A 22,086-nucleotide genomic window follows, 5' to 3' on the forward strand; every position below is an offset into this window, starting at 1 on the left:
TCTGAAATGCTGATTTAGGCAGCTCCATTGTAATTTTACACTCAAATGAAAGCACAACAGAGGTCTAAGAGCAACTGAAGCACTGAACTGAGCCACTGTCCGAGGCCCTAAGCCAAACCGGTTGTTCCCAAATTGACTGTAGGAAAGTCAACCACCAAGAAACTTTCCCTCTGCCCACCTCCTCCTCTCCTTTACTCCAGCTCCTTCCCCCTCAGCCGCAAAGATATTTCAAACCCATTATTATACTCTGCAATGATGTGATGAAACAAGTCAGGGTTTACCAAATAAAATTATGGATTACCAAATTATTATGGAAAAAAGTTGCATGGAATTAACAAATTTTCAATCCATTTATTTATCAATGAAGCATTGCCATATTGAGGATGAAACAAGCCTGAGGATAATTTGAGGGGAAAGAGTTAACTCACCCTTTACACCAAGAGAATAAAGTTTAAATAAATGGATTGAGAAGAAAGAAGCAGAATTAAAGAAATAAAAGCAAGGATAGCAATGGCAAAAGAGGCCTTCAGCTAGAAGAAAAACTTGCCCTGCAGTAAAAACTTGGATCTGGAGGTGAGAAAGAGTGTCACTCATTGAGTGTTTTCACGAATGGATATGAAGTGTGGACATTAGGTAAGAGGGAAAGAAATAGACTAAAAGCTGATGAAATGCAGGTGTGAAGGAGGATAGAAAAATTAAAATGGGTAGATGAGAAATGAGGAGGCTTTGAGGAAAGTAAAAGAAGGAAGATCGCTCCACAAGGAATTAAGGAAAAGGAAAGGAAACTGGTTGGGCCATGTGATGAGGGAGATATGTACAATAAGTGTGACACTTAAAGGAGAGAGGAAGGAGACGAATTAAATTGGTGGATCATCAGGTGAAGATCAACAGCTTAAATGAAACGAAGAAGAAAGATCGGGACAGAAGCGGATGGAGACATGAGTGGTAAATGTGACCTGAGAGCAGTCTTTCACTGATTGGTGCATGAGGAAAAGCTTCCTTCATAGGTGAAATTGTTATGGAACAGGATTTGGCACAGAGGAAACCTCATTAAAACAAGCAGCACCTCATGAACAATGGAGAATAGGATTGCTTCAAAGTAAACGATATCAAAATTGTGAAAATGAGAGAAATATGGGATCATGAAACCATTTAAAAACAATAAAGTATCCTGATGAGAAACAAAACCTTCGAGAGGAACGGCTAGTATGGAACTACATAATTCTAAGGAGTACAGAGGTGGGGAAAGAAGTTCCACCAAATAATGCTGGAAATTGATTCATTTGCTACAAAAGTTACAGCAGAGGAGGATAGAGTCCAAGGGGCTACATTTCGGAGGCCTCAATCCATCTGGTAAAAGCTTGATTTATGTCGCCACTTTGGGCACATTTTAATCAGTTCTCAAAAATGACGCCAGTGCAGGGATGGGTTCAGAGCAACCAATTCATACTCAATACATGCATTAGAAGAATTTGCAGTTGTTAGGAGCAGCGTTGAAAAGTTATGAATTTCACAGAGGTCACACCACCATGAACATAAATTTCAATCAACAGCCATAATTATAGCTTATTTCCCCATGAAATTCTGATCCCTCTGCCTGTCCATAATGCAAGTAGTGATTTTTGAAAACCTGTTTGAATGCACCATCGGTAGAGACGCATCTAAAGGCCTTCTGGAGAACCTTCGTTAGTGATATTCGTGGATTTCCAGCTCAAGCCATTTTGGTTCCAAATGCAATCCCATAATGGCTACCTTAAGACACTCAATAAAGGTTATCCAACAACACATAACTTGTCATCCAGAGTTGATTGATTTTCAGCCAGAGTTCAGCCAGCCAGCAGGTAGCAACTAAAATTTTACAGGCTCTGAGAGACACACATATGGAACAATTTTTGAAGATAAATGAAATTACTTTATACTTAATAGGGGTATTTTGGTTAACTTATTCAGTTCTTGAGCTAAGAACCATAATTGGAACGGACAGCAAAAAGACTGGGTACCAATATAATCTGAGCAAAGCAAAAATCAAAAAGTTTTCTGGCTCATCATTTATATTATGTACTATCATTTGCAAAAGTCTTGCAACAAATCGAGCAGTGACACTTTCGCTCCATTGTCGATTTCTGGCCACCATTAAATTTGAATGATCACTATCTGGGTATGAATCTTCATGGTAGCTCTGGGAACGACTCACGAACAGGTCATTGTGGCACGATAGGAGACGTAGGAAATCATTACGATGCTCAGTTGAGTAAACGAGCATCGATCATGCGTTGATGTTGTTGTGTCGTCGCGGCGTTTGAGATTATTTTTATACTCGTAGTTCACTGGAGTAGAGAATTGAAAATAGTTACCCGTTAAAAGAGTGGGTACCTATGAGGACTGGCTTCCAACGGTAAACCCCATAAGGCCGGCTGGGGGCACGATTCCGCCATTAGGAACACGGAAATCAACTCGCGCGTAACACTTTTTAGGGATTCAACGTCATTCAGGAGACTTTATACTAAGTTGTAGAAATATTTGTTCGATATAGGAGAGTTAATAAATGAATAAAAAATAAACTGGCTATTTTCCGGAAAATAAATATGGCTCTTTCGACTCCATCATCTTTACTTGATTGACATTAAATAGTTCTTTACGTAGGTTGAAGCTGATAAAGATAGCTTCATAAGCTTTCTTCTTCATTATCAATTTTTGTTAATTGGATAAATATATTTACACCAATGGAAATGTTTCCTCGGAAAAAATGGAATTTTGATTGCCAAAAAAAATCGCAAGGCCTCATCGTTGCTAGCAGAATGTGTCTTTATTTTTACTGTTTACATATCTAGGAGAGGCTTAAATTTTTACGATAGCACTAACATATTTAGTGATCATATCACATTAATCTTCTATTTTGTTAAAATAAATTAGTTATTGTTTCGTTTTTAATATTTAGGTCATTATTATATTATTAAGGACAGCTAACTTCAAGAGTGACTTAATATTACGACTTTTCCCTATCCATGTATGCCTCCATTGGTAAGGTTTCCTATAACAACGACGGGCAGAGATTAAATTGAAAGTCAATTTCAACCAATATTCGCCCTTTTTTAATTCCAGACTATCGATTAGGGAGGTAAAATATTTTGCGCAGAATTTAGCCGCTCCCTCAGCTCTTAATGCTGAACAGGGTGCTCCCGGGCCGTAGTTTTGGTCAGCTGATAGGTCCTGCACCTCGTCTTGCCCTACATCTTTACCGTAACTGTACCAGCCAAGGACAAGGAAGCAATTTACCTGGAGTAAAACTCGCAGGCCGTAAGTGATTCTCACAAACTTCCAAAATAGTGTAAATAGGGCCAATTTGTAGCTCTATCATATACATGTTGATGCCATAATTTGCTTGAAGAAAGTACGCACTAGAAGAATAGTTGATAAATATCTCATAATAAGCCTTTCCTATATTTAAAAATAAGCGCCGGGGTGCATGCACGATTAAGGATTACCATTGCATAGGTTATTCCTAGGATTGTACGTAGTAGATCAGCTGGACTCACATTCTGTCCCTTTCCATCAAAATTCCTGTACTAAAAAACACTGATTATAGAATATTGAGGCCTACAGTTTAAAAGTAAATTCTTCACTTAATTTATGTTTTTTTCTATCGAGGGATTTTTTCTTGAAAATTTTCAAAGAAAAGTTTTCGTCACTGCAGTGCAGCATGCTTATTTACGAAACGGAAAAGGGTAAAATTATTCTGAAAAACTTTACTGGAAAAATTAACTTGGTGGGAAATGGCGACACGTTGATGACATTTGGGCAGCATACTACATAGACGGACAGCATAATCGCGGCAAAATTTTACAAAATATCACTCATAATTTTCTTTTTAATCAGCTAAAATTGATCTATTTAAGAAATTACGTATATGGAACCTTAGATTACTACGATAGTTCTCATCCCAAAGGTTAATAATGATGAGCAGTTACGGACCTGTAAAGGAAACCTTATAACAATGGGAATCACATTCACCAGTGATTCTGATTGGAGTTCCCTCAAGGGAAACGCAATGATTCGTCCTAACGCGCTAACAACGCAGGATTCTTGTCGCACGATCATTTAAATTAGAAATTGTAGTAAAAAAATGCTCAAATTCAACATTTGGTACCCTCTTAAGATACATTTAAAAAATATAAAAACTTTAAAATAAAATACGGCTGTGAGGAGGATAAAAAAATTTTGGGCATTGGAGGGATTTGAACGCCGACCCTCCCGTTACCAGTCAAGTATTCTTCCACTGCGCTATTCAGACTTCAATTGTTGAAAGCCATAATTTTAATAATTTATTGTGATTGAAACACTGATATGTTTTCATGTGCTTCTCAATTGAATGAATTTTGATCAAAATAATCACTTTCTCAGCATTTTAGTCTTTTATTCGTTTATATGATTATAACTTGAGCACGGAGGCTTTCGCATACTTTATGTTTCGGCTGGTTAGTATACACTATAGGAATATTATGATGTTGTTGCTCAAGTCGCCTGCGACTTCAGTATGGTATCGTCCTTATCGTTATTATTATTTGTCATTACGTTTCTAACTCGGTATTTGTATTTCTAATGAAGCAAGCGTATATATTCATTTCAAACAGAAATTCTGTTAGGATTTCCTTACGTCCTTCTTACTCGACTTGAAAGGTTTTATGAAATTAGCTGCAGTTCCACCGATTTCAATCTTGCCTTAAACATAAAACGTATTGCCAACAAACAAATTTCCGAAAACCATGTAACCTAATTAATGCAAGTAGAGAAGTTAATTAATGATGCTAAGTAAGTATCCTACATTATCCCGAATTCATCAGAGTATATGTAAATGATTGCAGCTAAATATGATAACTGAATCATCAACGACATAGCAGCATAGATTAATAAATTCGCATTCACACTCATTCAGCAGCGGAACATATCATCAAACAATACCTGTTCAAATCCGAAAATCATTGAAAATAGGACTTTAATCTGGCATTAAGTTTTCCTCGTCATACTTTGAATACGTGGAAAGGGATACATCTTTACCGATTGACGGACGTCGGAGAACTCTGTTGTTACTACGCAACAATTAATGCCGATCAGCTTAACTAATTTCATTTTTTTCGTGTTTGCTCAGATATTTATAGGATGAAACACTTGGAATATCAAAGCTGCCTCGTATCTTATGTCGTAGATATTGTATTAAAAACATCAACCCGAGTCGATAGATGTAAACAAAAGTCTGCCATGTTCACAGTGAACGACTCGTGATTTCCAGCTCTCTGAAAAGAGCTAAGATCACTCAAAAAGAGCCAAGCTACAAGCTTTTTAAAATCTCTCCGAGGAATTACCCTCGATCTTTCCTCCTGCATAAAATGCTACAATGTGTTTGGGGGAATATAATGAACATTAATTTCACTTCAATGGAAGCGATCAAATCCCGAGACTGAAAAGGATGAAAAAATACCTCACCCACCTAATGACCCGTTCTCCATATGTTGAACCATGAAGACTAGTGTTGGATTGCTGCATACACCCTAAAACCATACATTTTCCGGGCACAATCTTTGTGGAGCGAAAGTGGCGCCGCTCGATTTGTCGCAAGACTTTTGCGAATGATAGTACATACTTTAATTGGAGTGACCTATGTATCCAATCATACACAAGTTATTTTTGATAGTTTCTATAGTGTGTAAATTAAAATAATTAATAGCTTCTGAAAATTAAGCAGCAAAAATTATGTACTTCATTAAGAATTGGAATGGACAACTGGGACTAAGAACTGGTGTCAGGAAACAAACCAGAATAAGAACCGACCCATGCTTAATTAATGCTACCATAGTAATTTTCTATGAAATATCAAAAAAATCTCTCGGCATTCCAATTACCAGAACAGTCAAAATAACAAAAAGGTTATAATTGTGTGGTCTCCGTGAAATTGTATTGGGGCTACATGTGGCCCACAAGCTGCACATCCCTGCCTCAGCACTTCAGGTCATGATTTAATGAAGGGGCCAATGGCGGGTTTGATGTGGGTGCCCACAACATACAGTCTGCTTATGGACTAGGCTATTCAATGAAAGACATTTCATTGCTAAGTGCAGGATTAATATCCAAACTATGCCCAAAAAATGAGGCAGAAGAACCTGAAGAGTGACAAGTGATGCATTCCGCCTCCTGTGATGAAGAAGTATTCCTAGAAACATTATCACTGATGAATATGCCGAATTAATAAATGACTTTGGTCAGCCTTACAAGAGTACATTATATCAAAATCTTCTTGACAACTTCATGAAGGACACCATAATTATTTTACATGAACTTTAAAAACCCTGATGCCATGCTTATATTGAAATCCTCTCTGGATTGACTGGTGTGAAATCTTTACAAATCCTATTAAAAGCCTCTTTATTGCATTTACAAATCCAAGCCAACAACTTTTGACTTGGTACAACAGAAAAACCTCCCTCTTGGATACACCTTTAAAAAAACCTTCACAGCAATTGTTTCTTCACAGGAGTTTTCATTTGAACCTCTTTTATCTCTACAAATGAATTTTCAGAACTCTCCTGAAATCAACAGGATTCTTTCACTTTGTTTTCACAGCACATTACTAGCCAAAATAAAAAATTATTCACCTGCGCACCAACAATGCCATTCCCTCCATAGAAGTTAGGCGCATACATGTGCATTGAGCCTCCCTTTCCTCTGGCGCATCCAGACTTTTTTCCAGTAAGCTCAGCCAAAACCCCAGCAGCACTCACTCCCATAAGGTAAGTCCAACCATGAGCACTAAAAATCCAAATAAATATATATTCAATACACAGTTGGTTATATTTTTACCAATCTTCTTAAAGATTACTTATGTTCCTAAACAATCCTCAGCTAAAATCAAATGCACTAACAATTAATACTATACTTAAGCAATACCAATTGTGGTGTACTTCAGGCTTCTGTTCTGGGCCCTATTCTGTTCTTAATTCCCCTTAATGATATATGTATGTAGTTTTGCATTAACTGGTAAGATAACAACTTTGGTGATGGTTGGCTTAACAACTTTGGTGAAATCTTTGGTGATGTGGCTTTAAATTATGTAATTTCTACTTGGGATGGAGTTGTTAATTCCATGTAGCATGACTTATCCAGTCTGCAACACTATTTCCTTTATAAAGGCTTAGAAATAAGTTAAAGAAAAACACAACACGTGTTTTATTTATGATTGTTATGATCTTGATGTCAAATTATTGTATCACACCTTAGGATGCTCAATGCATCCTTGCAATGCCCTATCATTAAAATGACAAAAGGAGCAAAATATGTATCTGGGAGTAACATTAGATTATCGCCTGATATGGGAGAAGCAATTATTCTCCAAGTTGGATTATAGGCTTACCTGTTGAGGCAGAGCTTACTATAGCAATATTAAATCAGCCTACTTCAAGCAGAAAATATAGTAAGACTAATATTACTTAAACAACATTATGATCACTCCCATCCTTTATTCATTGAACCAAACATACTCCCATTGAGATATACAGTATAACCTCTATATAGTGAACCTCTTTACATCATAAACCTCCATACTTCATACCACCCATACGGTTTCGTCAGATTTACATTTACATTTATAGGCAAACCCCTTTGTAGTGAACCTCTTTATCTTGTAAAACCTCCACCTATCATACCAAGGAGGTACCCTTGAGATAGCCTAACTAGCTCCCTAAATGATACCGACATAACTAGAGATCATTAATGCAGCCGCGATTACGTACATGGAATGACATTTTCAGCAATAAATGCTTCACCCTTATTTTTTTTCTTATACACCTTTAATACGCTGTAATTTTCACGTAAACCATTAGTTAAGGCCATTTTGTTCCATATGAGAGCATACCTAACAGTAAATAAGAAAAAAGTTATCCAACTATCTTAATTAAATATATGTGACTTTTGAATTAAGAGAGATCACATCACTTTCTCTCAAGTAATGGTAAAAATCATATGACAGCACTCGCTCTGTAATTATTAAATAATAAATATATGTTCACTGATGCATGCATGTTTGTTTAAACACATAAGTATAACGGTTTAAAAGACAGTAGTGCCTTTCATTTCCGAAGGATATGAAAAAATGGTGCCTGTCACTGAAACCTCTCTACAGTGAACTTCCATACATCAAATTGCCCATATTTTGGTCCCCTCCATTACGATGTAGAGAGGTTTTACTGTATGTATTGTTATATAGCATGAAAAAATATTTTCTTTCCTTAGCAGATACAGCCCAAAATTATTGGCATCCGGAAGGAAATCCAGGTGGCAGCACTAAATTAGGTGCCATGGCCAAACAGAGAGGATCGGTTGCGCTAGTTTGTTTGTTCCTTTGAAAGGGTAACCTACAAGTACCTAAGGATTACCGTATAAGCGCGTGTAAGAGGCGCACCTTTTTTCCCAGATATTGCAGCCGAAAATGGAGGTGCGCCTCTTACACAAACTTCTTATCTTCCCCCCCTCCCCTTAACCGGTTGCAAGTTCAAGGGGAACTGAGTGGCCTTGGTTTTCAGCGTGAGTCAGTCATCTGAAACCCTGGGTCAAAATCAAGCGGCAGGCAGGGGAGTTTCTCCCTTAGTGACGTATTTTTAAAATGCTCCTGTTTGAATTTCTTGCAAGCATCGCGCTGTCACGTCGGTACCCCAGAGGTGAACATTGAAAAGATCGCGCGGGGTGATTCGCTCCGGAGCGCGCGCTAAATTTATTGCCACGAGTGGGCATCCCACGGCATTTATACTGCATATAGTAATATTGGTGTCAAAACCTGCGGTTGAAAAAAATCGAACGAGTGTGCTCATTGTTGGACTTAATGGTGGATAGAAGAAATCGGAAATGCTTATAAGTGAAGAGCGCTGAAGAAGAGGTCGAGGGGAAGAGGGCTCCCTCCCCTCCGTATTTAAAGCTACGAGCGAAGGAGCAAGGGAAGAACACTTCCGATCTTGCATGTGACGTCGTTGCCTTTAAAGCGAAGGGGCGAAGGCGCAGCAATGTGATATACGCAGTTTGCGTTGCCTGAGTTTCCAGTCCGTCTCGTCTTGTCTGAATGCGCTTATGCTACGCTTGTTTCTTCCGAAATTGTGCTGTTTGGACTATGTTGAATATTAGTAGCCTTATTTTAGCTATAAATCTTTGTGTCAAACAATTAGAGCTTAAAAGTTAAAAACTTGAATTCTGTCAGATATGCGTCGCGTTAGATCTCTTTCTTTTTTTGAACCTCGTGCGTGTCATACACTTGCTGAAAGATATCGAGATATCTTCGAGCTCAGAAGGTGACTCACGTAGCATTTGACATCCAGAAACTCGGGGAATTGAACCTGGTAGACCGAAAAAGGTCAGTTGGTGGAATGGGGTAGGGATGAAACACGTTTCCATTGTTCCCCTGTAACTTGATATTTTCCTGTGGAGTCTCGGAAAGGAAAAAAACGGCAGAGGCATTAGCTGATGGAGAGCCGAGTGTAGTTCCGTTAGGCCCCTTGCACACACACCGATTTTGGACGGCCGGTAAAATATTGGCCGATATTTTACCGGCCAAGCGATGCTTGCACACACGCCGGATTTTTACCGGTCAAACGATACATTGCTAAGTTTTTGAGCCGGCGTCGGCGATCCACAGTGACAATAGCCGGCACTAACCGGCATTTTGTAGGTGCCGGCGTGTGGTCGGTAGGTGTGCAAGCTCCAATGCTCTCCCATTGTTCACTATTGGAATGTGGACGGCCGATATTTTACCGGCCGTCCAAAATCGGTGCGTGTGCAAGGGGCCTTAAATCTACGACGTGGTTATTATCCTACGGCGCTGAGATTGCCCCGATTGTTGTTCAATCTCTTGGGAAAGCTCATGCTATGTGCCTGTCGTGTTTTGCCTTAAAATTTTCCGCGGTTGCAATTCTATTGCAATACTCCTGCGAGAGCTTTTAAACAAAATTGTTCATGAGTAGGACAAGCAACGTAGAGCGATGGCGTATGCAAAGAGAGGATCGGAACTCTTTCTACTCCCTCTTATGCCGCCGCAGTTATCAAAATTTCCTCTTTCAAATAGTACTGAAAGAGGACATTTCGATAACTGTCGAAATTCCAGGCATACGTCTGCAACACCGCACGATAGGATAAAAAAATGTCGCAAAATTGTTTTTCTTTATAGCTTCGATCCTCAAATAGGGGTGTGCCTCTTACACGTGTGCGCCTCTTACACAAGCTTATACGGTATTCTGTTGCCTGAATACCAATAGCATCCTGATGGAAAATCATATAAGTAAGAAGTACATGAGAAACAAACTGTGTTGTATTTATAATTAAGCCAACTGGTGTGAGACAAATACTGTCTGTTATACAAATACTGTTTCCTTCCTAAGTTTATTAGCAGAACAAACTCGACGCATCCGCGATGGATATTTCTTTTTCCCATGCCCCACTATCTTCTCTAGAGTGTGTTTCATCATTCCCCCTGCTAGCCTTGCCGGGTTATCCTGCCGAGGCGCTCGCTGAGTTGGCCTTTCTACCTCGCCCTCTGTGTCATCATCGCTGGAAGATGCACTTCTTCCCTCCTCACATTTAGCCCAGCCCTTGGCTACTTCCGAAACAAATTTTTTGAAGGTCCAACGGGTAGAAGTGTTCAATGTTTTGTACACCACAAAAGAATTAAATAGGGCACATCTGATAATGCATCAACACAAGTTCTTCGTATATACCGTATAAGCGCGTGTAAGAGGCGCACCTTTTTTCCCAGAAATTGCAGCCAAAAATGAGGGTGCGCCTGTTACACAAACTTCTTATCTTCCCCCCCTCCCATTCGCCGGTCGCAAGTCCAAGGGGAACTGAGTGGCCTTGGTTTTCAGCGTGAGTCAGTCATCTGAAACCCTGGGTCAAAAACAAGCAGCAGGCAGGGGAGTTTCTCCCTTAGTGGCGTATTTTAAAAATGCTCCTGTTTGCTTTTCTTGTTAGCATCGCGCCGTCACGTCGGTACCCCAGAGATGAACATGGAAAAGATCACGCGGGGTTTTTCACTCCGGAGGGCGCGCTAAATTTACTGCCACGAGTGGGCATCCTGCAGCATTCATACAGCATACAGTAATCGCTTATAAAACGTAGAGAAACGCGTAGTTTTGAAGGACATACCGGGTTAATGGTCAACATTGTCTTGCTGAGCAATTTCCATTTCGCTGAGGACCTGATTTTTCAAAAATCATCTTCAGACGCTAATATGAGGATTTTTGCAACTGAAAATTATATTGGTGTCAAAACCTGCACTTTCAAAAATTTGAACGAGTGTGTTCATTGTTGGACTAAATTGTAGATAAAAGAAACCAGAAATGCTTATAAGAGAAGAGCGCGGAAGGAGAGGTCGAGGGGAAGGAGCGCGCTCCCTCCGTCTTCGTAGCAACAAGGCTACGAGCGAAGGAGCAAGGGACGAACACGTCCGATCTTGCATGTGACGTCGTTGCCTTCAAAGCGAAGGGGCGACGGCGCAGCAATGTGATATACTCAGTTTGCGTTGCCTGAAGTTTCCAGTCCGTCTCGTCTTGTTTGAATGCGCTTATACTACGCTTGTTTCTTCCAAAATTAGCTAACTATCAACTACATCAACAAACAAATCCAATTCAGTGGAATAAAAGGTATGACAAAATATTCTGGTCTCTTCTTCTTCATTAATTTACAGCTAAATTCTTTTTTACTATGTATCTTAAAAAACATTGCCATAACCTTTTATGAGACTCTTACAAGAAATCTAACAGGAAATTGTGAGATGCTTTGGAAACTTCAAATTTGGAATCGGAGGAGGAAGCCCTTATCAGAAAAAAGCAAAAGACAGAGATGTTCCAATATTCAGGAAGAATCCCCAGAAGATAGCAGACCATCTCCTCCTGCCCCACCAGCATGTTGTCAGTTGAAAAATAAACTCTTGTTATACCGAAACATATCTCAAGTAAAAATTTCTCCCTTGAAACAGCTGATTCTGGGCTGAAACTCCACTGAATGTGTGAAAACTGCCTTGAAACAACCTTGTAACTGCACCGCACTGCCTTGTCCTCAACAAGAAAAAGGGCACTCAACTGAAACTCGGTGATGCCATTCTCCCTTGCAAGTCCATTGCATTTGAACTGCTTCTCCTTTGCGGCATGTGTGCTCCACTGATACTGAACTGGACAATAGCCTCAGGCCAGGCCGAATTTATGGCTCCACTGCATCTCTCTTGCCGAATGTCTTTACTGCCCTGCCACAGAGCTGCTGCAGCATTTGGGTATCCCCTCTCCCTCATGAATTTGAACTGCTTCTCCCTTGCTGCGCGTGTGCTACCCATCGTAAGTTTTGCCAACATACGGAACCCATCTACCGGACAAATACGCGACCCCTGTTTTCAGCGGCAATGTATTTTTTTACATTTAGCTTTTGGCAACACGTATATCTTTTCCCGTGCGTCAAGCTGTCGGTTGCCGTTATTTCTCTTAAGTTGCTAGGAGCGAAAGACGAGTGGTGAGCGTGGGTTTTGGCATGCAAAGATTGATGGCATAAATATTTTCCTGGTACTTCGACGGTTGTTAACGGCAAGAATTAATCGAAATTAAGGTGAAGGGGAGAACGAGGTCGGTGGTGGTAACTGCAGTCATAATTGGAGGTAAGCGTTTCTGATAGCATGTTTATTCCTTCCATGTTTAGCCATGAGAACGTTGACATTGAATTTGTGTTTTAATCCAGGCACGTTTAAGGATTTCAAGTTCCTTTTTCGGGGGTCATGCAGCCAATAACGAATTCTTCTTTCAATGCGTTGGCGACTGCCGTCCACTTTTCCTGCCTCATGGATACCCCGGACGAGGAGGATATTACACCAACCGGTCATCAATGCCGCGCCGTCCGTTAGTCATCCTCGGAGGACCGGACTCGGTGAGCTCGAGCGGGCTTTCGAAGAAATAAGGAATGCGGGTGGGTTTCGCTATAGTGCAATGTATATTTACTGCTTATACTTATTACAGTAAACTCTTGATCTTACGAAGTCAGTGGGACCGGGAAATTGGCACTTCGTAAAATCGAGTTTCGTAATTTCAAGCCTTTTTCATAAGTCACGAAAAAATGTTCACTTTTGTTTCTTCCGCCGTTTTTTGCCTTTAGTGGTCTTATTTAAATGTTTTCGGTGGTTATTCTCGGTATAATTCATAGAAAAGGCTTTTTGTTATCGATTTATGCTATGAAAGATGGTTAAATAATTATAACACCCTAAAATTCCCGTTTCTTGTTCATACTTCAACATCAACGATCGATTAAGAAATGCCCGACCAGTTTAGAAAACGTAATCAAATAATGAATTGCAAAGTTTATTATAAGAATTTAATGTTATAAAATTGTGTTTAGGAGCGAATAACAACAATTAAGTACGCGTAAGATAGATATTTGTTTCCAGCACCCATGGAATTTTAGCGGCAGCCGGCCTAACCGCCATTTATGTCGCCCTCTATCGCTCAGTGATGAGAAAAAAAAACGAGGGCCTTAACCCGTTTCCAAAATAACCTTCGCAAGTTAATATTTCGAGTTACTTCGTATTTTCAGCTGAATGTGCTATATTTTCAATTAGTTATTTTCATTGAGATTTAGTTACGATCATAAATTACGTAGGATATCTTCTGGCGAATATTTGAAGTAAATTCTGTTTGAGTTCTACGTCCGGATACTGTGCTCCATCATCTTTGCAGACGTTCCTACGAAAGACTTCAATCTTCATCAGGACCATATTCTTCATACCGGGTGTGAAGTGTTATGTTCATATAGTATTCCTCTCTTCTTATATGCCGACAGGAGCAAGGTTCCAACCGGAAAACGACAGGAGAAACATCTTCCATTATCGGAGAAATAAAGAGAGAAACGTTATTATCCGCATTGATTGTTTTCCTACAAGAGACGTTTCATCATTTCTCAATGTGTATGAAGAATTGGTTCACTTGCGTGAATTCCCAAAAATGACACGCAAAAAACTGCATCTTCACCTCATTTAGTTTTCGTGTTCCTTTCTCCGCCGTATTGAAAGTTATGCAAAGGATCATCGACATAGAGAAAAGATTTTCTTAGCTTTAGCACTAAAAATAGTCGCGCCATAATCGTAAATAAATATAGTGTGAAAAGAGCAAAGAAAATAATTTCAATTGAAAAGTCAGCTGAGAAGAAGAGAGACAATTATAAGCGCGGGACCATTTTCCCGATTGTGGAAGATACTTCTTCAGCCTCTCTCCGGTTAATAACTTACCCCCGTTGCAGGTAAGATGAACCATGCCCTTCTCCACAATCGGGGAATGTTCCCAGTGGGTGGGGTGAATAAGAGTGGGATGGGGATTGCCTGAGGGAAGAAGTGTGGTCAGCATAAGGAGTGGTGAAGGGGGCAGGACAAAGAAGGGTGGGGAAATGGCCTTCAGCTATGCCTCAGTCTACTTTTGGGGGCAGTATTTTTTTGCGGCGCACTCAAGCTCCGTCACCTTAGGGAGGGAGTGAATGGGAAATGCTGGGGAAGGAGGGGTTTGGGATGCGTAAGGTGGGTGTCAGCAAGATCAGCAGAAGTCCGCGGGAGGAAGTAAACAAAGACTTTGGAAAGAAAGATCTCTCGGCAAGGGAGAACGGGGAACAATTTTATTAACTTGGCCATTTTAGCAAAGTTAACAAAATCGTTATTTCTCATCGCAGAAACACGGTTCATCATTTAAATGCCTGATTGGCAGGAGTGCGATGCAAACAATTATTTTTTGATGATGGCATTGATTGATAGATTTTCAAAATGCAGTCAGAGCGGTCACTTTTGGGGAGAAAGGCCCCCTTGGAGGGTCGAAGAGAGGGGCCAGCGAGGGTGAGCTCGTCGAGGAAAAGGTCCCGGATTGGGGAACCTTCGAAGTGCTTCGGCGAAAAGTAGTCAAGTAGTCTTCGAAGTACGTTCTCAGCAGCCTGCCTTGCGAACGTACCAGGTACGTTCACAGCAGTGCAAAGGGTTAATTAGGAGTGTACAAAATACCCCGCGCGGCCTTCTTGACATGTTAAACTACGAAGTATTGTCGATGCCATGTTTACGAATAGGCACGTAAATAGGGGCATTATGTCAGTCGCGATATTTTTACTGAACTCCTACTTCCCCTAAATTCCCACCGTGAGGTTTTAGGCGAACCCTTTCTCTCCAAAGTTGCACTATCATTTACGATTTCACACTTTTGATGAACCACAGTTGGAAGCGCTGATTTTTTTAGCAACTTACGCCGGGGTAACTAGTTTTGTTGACAAATATTTCGCCATAGTTCGTATAAACAATAATAATAATAATAATAATTTATTAATTTGCCAGACGACAAGTATTGTACATACATTGTATATGGCACGTCATGTATACAAAATCAAGTTATTTACAAAATGGCAGTTTAAATACAAAGGCAGTTACAAAGATAAATATTCATCAACTGAGTAGAAACAATTGGATAATAAAAAGTTTTTACACTTAGTTTTGAATGTCGACAAACTCATAGGAGCTTTTAGGTTCTTCGGAAGCTTGTTATAAAGCCTTAGAGTCATTGTTTTAAAGCCACAGATAGCTTTCTTAGTGCGTACAAATGGGATATGCAAGTCACCCTGCTGCCTAGTACCCTGGTTATGAATATCCGAGTTTAGTGCAAAGTCCTTAAAGTTTGACTTGGCATATAATAAAACAGAAAGTATGTAGACACAGGGAATGGGTAGCACGCGAAGACATTTAAACAAAGGGCGACATGGGGTTCTACATGGTTTGTTTGCAATCAAACGTATAGCTCTTTTTTGGATTTTAAAAATGGTCACTGCATGGGGTGAAGAGCCCCAGTGTAGAATGGTGTATAGTAAATGGGGGTAGAATTCCCCATAGTAAATAATTAGAAGAACATCAATGGATACAGTGGATCTAATTGATCTGATTAGGAAACATTTAGAGCTAAGATGACCAGCTAGATTAGAGACAAGTTTTTCCCAGGAAAGATGCGCATCGATATTCATTCCCAGAAACATGGTGTCGTCAACCTGAGGAATACATGTTCCATTTAGGTCAACATTAAGCAAACTAGGGGTTTTATTGAAATTAGAGAAGTAAATAAGTTGGGATTTTGTGACATTGAGATTAAGACAATTCAATTTACACCAAGTAAGAACCTGATCGGAGACAAAGTTGGCTGCTGTATGTAACCCTTTGACAGTTGAGGACGTTATAATAAAGTTGGCATCATCTGCATATAATACTGGGTGAATACCAGTTGCAGAGGATACAAAGTTGGTGAGGTCATTTATGTATAATAAAAATAGAATTGGGCCAAGAATAGATCCTTGAGGAACACCTTGGGTCAGAAATTTCGGAAGAGAATTGAACTTATGACCATTCGACACCACTGAGACAATTTGAGATCTATTGGAGAGATATGATTCTACCCAGTGATAGGGAATACCTCTTATGCCAAAAGAGGGTAACTTATTCAGCAAGATACGGTGGTTGACACTGTCGAAAGCCTTGGAGAAGTCATAAAATATGCCAAGTACTTCCGTTTTGCGGTCTAGTGCTGTTAAAATTTTGTCGACTACCTGGGCAATAGCAAGACTGGTAGATCTGTACTTACGGAAGCCATATTGAAAAGGTGATAGGAAGTTGTTTGACTCTAAATAAGAGGTCAGTCTTCTATAAAAAGTTAATTCAAAAACCTTGCCAAACTGATTTATAAGTGAAATGGGTCGATAGGAGCTGAAATCGTGGATAGAGCCCTTCTTCTTATAGAGTGGTATTACTTTAGACTCCTTTAGAGAATCAGGAAAGGCTCCTTGTTGTAATGAGGCATTAACAAGGAAAAGAAGAGGTGATTTAATATAATCATAAGACAGGCGTATTAAGTGATATGGTATTTCGTCAGTACCTGCACAAAATTTAGAGCAAGACTTTCGGATAATAGAGGTTAACTCAGTTTCAGAGCAGGGGTAAAGGAATAATGAAGCTGTTGAACAGTTGGGTTGGTGAGATGGACGTCCAGGGGTGGGAGTTGAACCATTGGGTTGCGAGAAATGATCGTTAAATGCTGCAGCTAATTTCGTTGGATCATTAATTAAATTACCAGATTCATCTTTTAACTGGAGGTGGGTGGGTTTCTGCTTCATTTTAGAACTATTTATAATTTTCCAGATGACTTTGGACTTATTATCAGCAGAAGAAATTCGTTGGTCATTAAAGTTATGTTTAGCCTCTGAGATCATTTTTCTGTATTGTTTTTTCAGCTCAATGTACTGAGATTTGAGTTCAGGGTTGTCAGAGTTTTTGCAGGTGTATGCAGTGTCTCTAAGGAGGCGAGAGAAATAACGAATTTCATCGGTTATCCAAGGATTACAAGGAGTGGGTTTAATTTTCCTTCTAGTTACAGGGAAGGAGAAATCAAAGAAAGCTAAGAATTTTTTGTAGAAGCAATCAAAGCTGGAGTTGAGATCATTAAAAGAGTATACATCAGTCCACGTCTCAGTTTGAAGTAATCTAATGAAATTAGCCGTATTTGAGGCGGACCAAGAGCGACCTATGCGATATTCAACCTGCGGAGTAGATGGCACTGAAAAATTAGCAACAAGAGGGTAGTGGTCTGAAAGGTCAGACCTGAGAATCTTGGACACAACTAAAGTGGAGTCCAAATTAGTAACTATATTATCTAATAAAGAAGAGGTATGGTCTGTTATACGGGTGGGTTGATCAATGAGAGGGAAAAGATTATAAGACTTAAGAAGGCAGAGCAAGTCTGTCCGATCCTTAGAGACAGTAGAAAGATCCACATTGAAATCACCAGTGATGATTATTAATTGATCGGGCCTGGAACAAAGTATTTGCTCCAGTAAGGAGTAAAAATTTTCCAAAAAAAGTCGAAAACATCCTATAGGAGACCTATACACAGATAAAATACAAATGGACTGATAACCCAAGACGACATTAACCAAGGAGAATTCAAACACACGTTCCATCAACAGGTGACTAACAGAGAGATTAGAAGAGGATGTTTCAAGTCCCTCTTTTAGCATTATCATGACACCACCATTCTTGAGAACTTTCCTACAATATGCGTCAGCAAGCACATAACCTGGGATTCTGAGGTAGGGTAGTTCACCATCCTTAAGCCAGTGTTCACAAATGCACACAACGTTCGGGGCCACTTCATCTAAAAGAGTTTCTAGCTCACCCAGTTTATTCCGAATGCATTGAACATTGGCGTGAAAAACAGAAAATTCACTTGGCTTACGCAGTTTTGAGCATGTAGCTACCATATGAGGATCACCATTGTTGAGGGAAGCACGCACGGGCGGGTCTATTAACCCAGTGTTGATATTGTCTCTTAGTCAGAGCGAGGGAGTAGTCTCAGTTTCAGGTGCATGAGCAGTGACCAATACATCTGCTTTCACATTACTGTCCTGACCTGTTTTCAGTCCCATACAGTCAACTATTAGAGCACTTAATTGGTTTTTACCCTTACCATTGAGATGTAGGCCATGATTCGTATAAAGACCACGGTCAAAACCATTGACATCTACTACGGTAACATTTTCAAGGCTTTCGCACAATTTTTTGAGTTCCAAATTTACTCTCTTAGTCTCAATGTTGACACACGAGTCACTGGGAATGTCGTGACGGTGGGGAATGTTTACAATTACGACATTTGTATTTGACAGTTTGCTTACTAGGGATTTGATTCTATCGATTACCTTTTTACCTTTGTTTAGATAGATATCGTTCGTCCCGGCCATGATAACGATGTTGTCACTACTTGTCAAGGAATTGGAGCTCTCCTCGCAACATTTCGTCACGTCGTTTATGCCCGCGTTTGGCTTCACCACGCCAACGATTTCGTGCTCCTTTCCAGCGAATTTCTCACTCATTATTGCCGCTAGGCCACGGCCGTGGCTGTCACTGTACAATAATGTTGTGTTCTTCTTGCGTTTGCGCCATTTGTAATGTTGTGGGATTTTCACTGGATTCACGATCCTTTGGGTAGCGGGATGATGAGATTGCGAGTCTTCCGAGAATTCACTGAGTAATTCGTACCTATTATCCAAGGGTAGCGGGGGCGGGGAGAGAACCTTGTTCGACGATCTGTTTCCTCGTAGGGTACCTTTTTGTCGGGACCACTCGTTTTTAGAGATTGAATCAGAAACAGCGGCCGAGTAGGAACAGCAAGCGTCTGGTAACTTTGAGCCCTTTTTTGGCCCAGATACACTGATCACTTCACGCAACACATTCGAATCTTTCGTCAACTGTTTGATTACCTTATCCTTGGACCTTTCCACTGACTTCAATTGCAGCTCCAGGTCTCTATTTTTTTCGCGTAACAAGCTCAGGTCCATCATTAACTGCGAAATAATTTTTTCTTTAGAAGCTAGATCACGTTGTAGTTCGGAGCTTTTAAGTTGCTCGGAGCACACCTTGCACGCCGGGCACAGCCAGGTTTTTACGTCGTTTGCGGCATTTATAATAAACTTGGCGCAGCTTTTATGGAATAATACTGAGCAGGCGTGACAACTGATACCATTCACCACTTTTTTTACACAGATAGGACACTTAAAACTACTACTTTTTGAGTTTATGACGCCGTTCGCGTTTAGAGTTGACTGATCCGGCGCCATCTTGGATATATTTTTTTTTTTGAACGGATATATTTTTTTGGATATATTTTTTTTTTTAAACGAATGCCTTTTGCTCCTGGGGACCGATCTGAGATTCGTAAATTCAAAACATTTCGTATAATCGAATAGCGCCATGTATTTACCATAGGCTTTTTGCCGGGACCGCAATATCACTTCGTATAATCGAGAGTTTACTGTAGTTACTGTTGAATGTTTTGGAATCTTGCGTGGTTTTCGTTTGGAGTTCACACATAGCCTAAGTAACGAGTCATCGCTTCGTTTTTCATTGAACTATGATGCAAAGCGCATGCTTCCCCAGTGATAATTTAAGTTTTGCTTTCTATAATTTGAATGCTTCACATTAATACACCATATAAGTAATAAGCCACGTAAAGGAGAGTTTTTTATGTGCAATTTTGCTAATTTGATTTTGAGTTAGGTCGTTTTATCATCAGTTCCTTCTCTATTGCAGGAGCATCTAACTTCCATGGCTTCTTTCATTTGGAATATTTTTGTATGTGCTTTTAACAGTTATTAATTTATTGATGTATTTTCGTGTTCTAATAAATTGTGTCTTGAAAAATTTTGTGGTCATTGCAGTTATAACTATTGTTGATCGCAATCACCTGTCCACCCTTTATCTTTTATCATGCATGCAAAATTGTGGGAGAAATCTGTTATGTGATCATCCACTGTTGGCTGGGTTGCGCAAGTTGTTAATTTACTGTGTTTCATATGATTTGACAATGGAATTTTAATGGATTGGGTAGGGGAATTGTATTCAGTTAAACAAGGGAGTTTCAGCCTGGCATAGAAGGGAGTTTCAACCTAGCTATCCAATGGAGTTTCAGTCTAGCAGGTAACCAAGGGAGTTTCAGTCTAGTTTGTAGCCATGGGAGTTTCAGTGTAGCTAGCCAAGGGAGTTTCAGTTTAGTCGGCCAAGGGAGTTTCATTGGAGTAGTTGGAGTACTTAATCGCACTGCTACTTCACTGCCATCCCTTTTCCAAACTCCACTGGTTTTGTTTCAATTTCAATGCAGTTTCAGCATAGAACCAAGGTAGAGAGTTTCAAGGTAGTTTCAGCCCAGATTCAGTCAAGTTTCAAGGGAGAAATTTTTACTTGAGATATTACATTTGAGTCATTAACCCTGATTTTTCCAATCTGAATATGAATGTCTAGAAAATATCTTCTCAAAGATATCTTATAGATATCAGAAAAGCAGACATTCAGATATTTACAAAATAGAATATACATATTGCAAGATATTTTCTAGATTTTAGCTGAAGACATTCTAGATATTTCGTGCTATGTGGACTAATTATTTCATTTTCATTATCATTCAGTAACATATGTATGGGAGAAAAAATATATTATTATCATTATATTTACGGTAATACTTAACCGGTAAGAAGTGATGATTGAATCTACATCTCTCATAGCTGCTCTCATCCCCACATTGCAAGCTTCCTGTAAAGGAATGAAGAAATCAATAGGAGAAATTATCAGCAATGAAGTGCCCAGAGTAGATACTTCGGAAAGCCAACTATCACCTGTCCGGATGAGAGATGGCAAAAACCCCTGATGATTTTCTCTTTGTACAAATTCCCTGCAGCTGTTTCCAAACGTCGAATAAGCTGCATATCCCTGTAATACTTAAGGGCATCATCCTTGGTCACAGTTGCGGTCGAAGGAGGGCCGTTATCCAACTTGTGAAGACGGCAACACTACGGAAATAAACATATAAACATAAATTGATAGATCGAGGAAGATTATTTTTTCAGATGTATACGCGAGTTTAACTCGCAAAGGTCATACCTTAATTTCGAATGTTGCATCTGTGGCATAGGTACTCTGGGCGGATGAAAACCATGACGACAATGCCTTCTGCAACCAAATAAGCATATCATTGGATGAGTTACAATTTTATTACACTGAGGAACCAAAATAGCGTATAGTAAAATCTGGAATCTTAACACCGTAAACAACAATAATTGTTTCGTTCTCTTTTCTCCTCTTATAGTTACCATAGACATATCCATAAAGTCAGGAATCATACGGGTAACTACATCTTTACTGTTATTAAACCACGTTCCATACTGGCAGCATTAAAAGAACATCAGTGCAAAATGTAGGATTTTTCAAACATAAAATAAAAAACACGTATATCTTCCATGAGTGAGCTAGCCGATGATTCAAATAATGTGTCATAATTACCGTCCTTTGTGCCCCCTGTCTCCGTAGGATTGTTATGGCTGACGAGAACATGACTGCATAAACCTTGGCAAATATGCAATCAAGGTTGCAAGTAGGTCGTCGGTTCGCCCCTCGTCCGTCAGCTGAATCAGCTTTTTGTTCTCCTAGCAGAAAGCGCAGAAATCATCAGCGGAAGCGCGGAAGTCGACTACCTC

The 22,086-nt window shown here is 39.8% G+C and overlaps 2 protein-coding genes across 3 annotated transcripts in view; both read right to left on the reverse strand.

The window, feature by feature from the left end:
* LOC124161512 (probable pyruvate dehydrogenase E1 component subunit alpha, mitochondrial) overlaps positions 1 to 22,042 on the reverse strand; it is a 33,126-nt gene extending 11,084 nt beyond the window's left edge. The window contains exons 1-6 of one of the 2 annotated variants that reach the window (XM_046537855.1): positions 21,893 to 22,042; positions 21,703 to 21,774; positions 21,494 to 21,562; positions 21,229 to 21,402; positions 21,081 to 21,145; positions 6,648 to 6,801 (exon numbers count right to left, since the gene is read on the reverse strand). In XM_046537855.1, the coding sequence (XP_046393811.1) occupies positions 6,648 to 6,801; positions 21,081 to 21,145; positions 21,229 to 21,402; positions 21,494 to 21,562; positions 21,703 to 21,774; positions 21,893 to 21,943 (585 nt within the window). In that variant the 5' untranslated portion in view covers positions 21,944 to 22,042. The remainder of the gene's footprint in view (positions 1 to 6,647; positions 6,802 to 21,080; positions 21,146 to 21,228; positions 21,403 to 21,493; positions 21,563 to 21,702; positions 21,775 to 21,892) is intronic. The other variant, XM_046537856.1, reaches the window with a different exon arrangement.
* On the reverse strand, positions 15,524 to 19,664 carry LOC124161513. The gene has a single exon (XM_046537857.1). The coding sequence runs from the start codon at positions 19,399 to 19,401 to the stop codon at positions 18,397 to 18,399; it is 1,005 nt and encodes a 334-aa protein (XP_046393813.1). The 5' UTR covers positions 19,402 to 19,664; the 3' UTR covers positions 15,524 to 18,396.
* Positions 22,043 to 22,086: the final 44 nt, after the last annotated feature.

This window comes from Ischnura elegans, chromosome 6 (assembly GCF_921293095.1).
Source record: "Ischnura elegans chromosome 6, ioIscEleg1.1, whole genome shotgun sequence".
In the NCBI taxonomy this organism is placed as follows: Eukaryota; Metazoa; Arthropoda; class Insecta; order Odonata; family Coenagrionidae; genus Ischnura; species Ischnura elegans.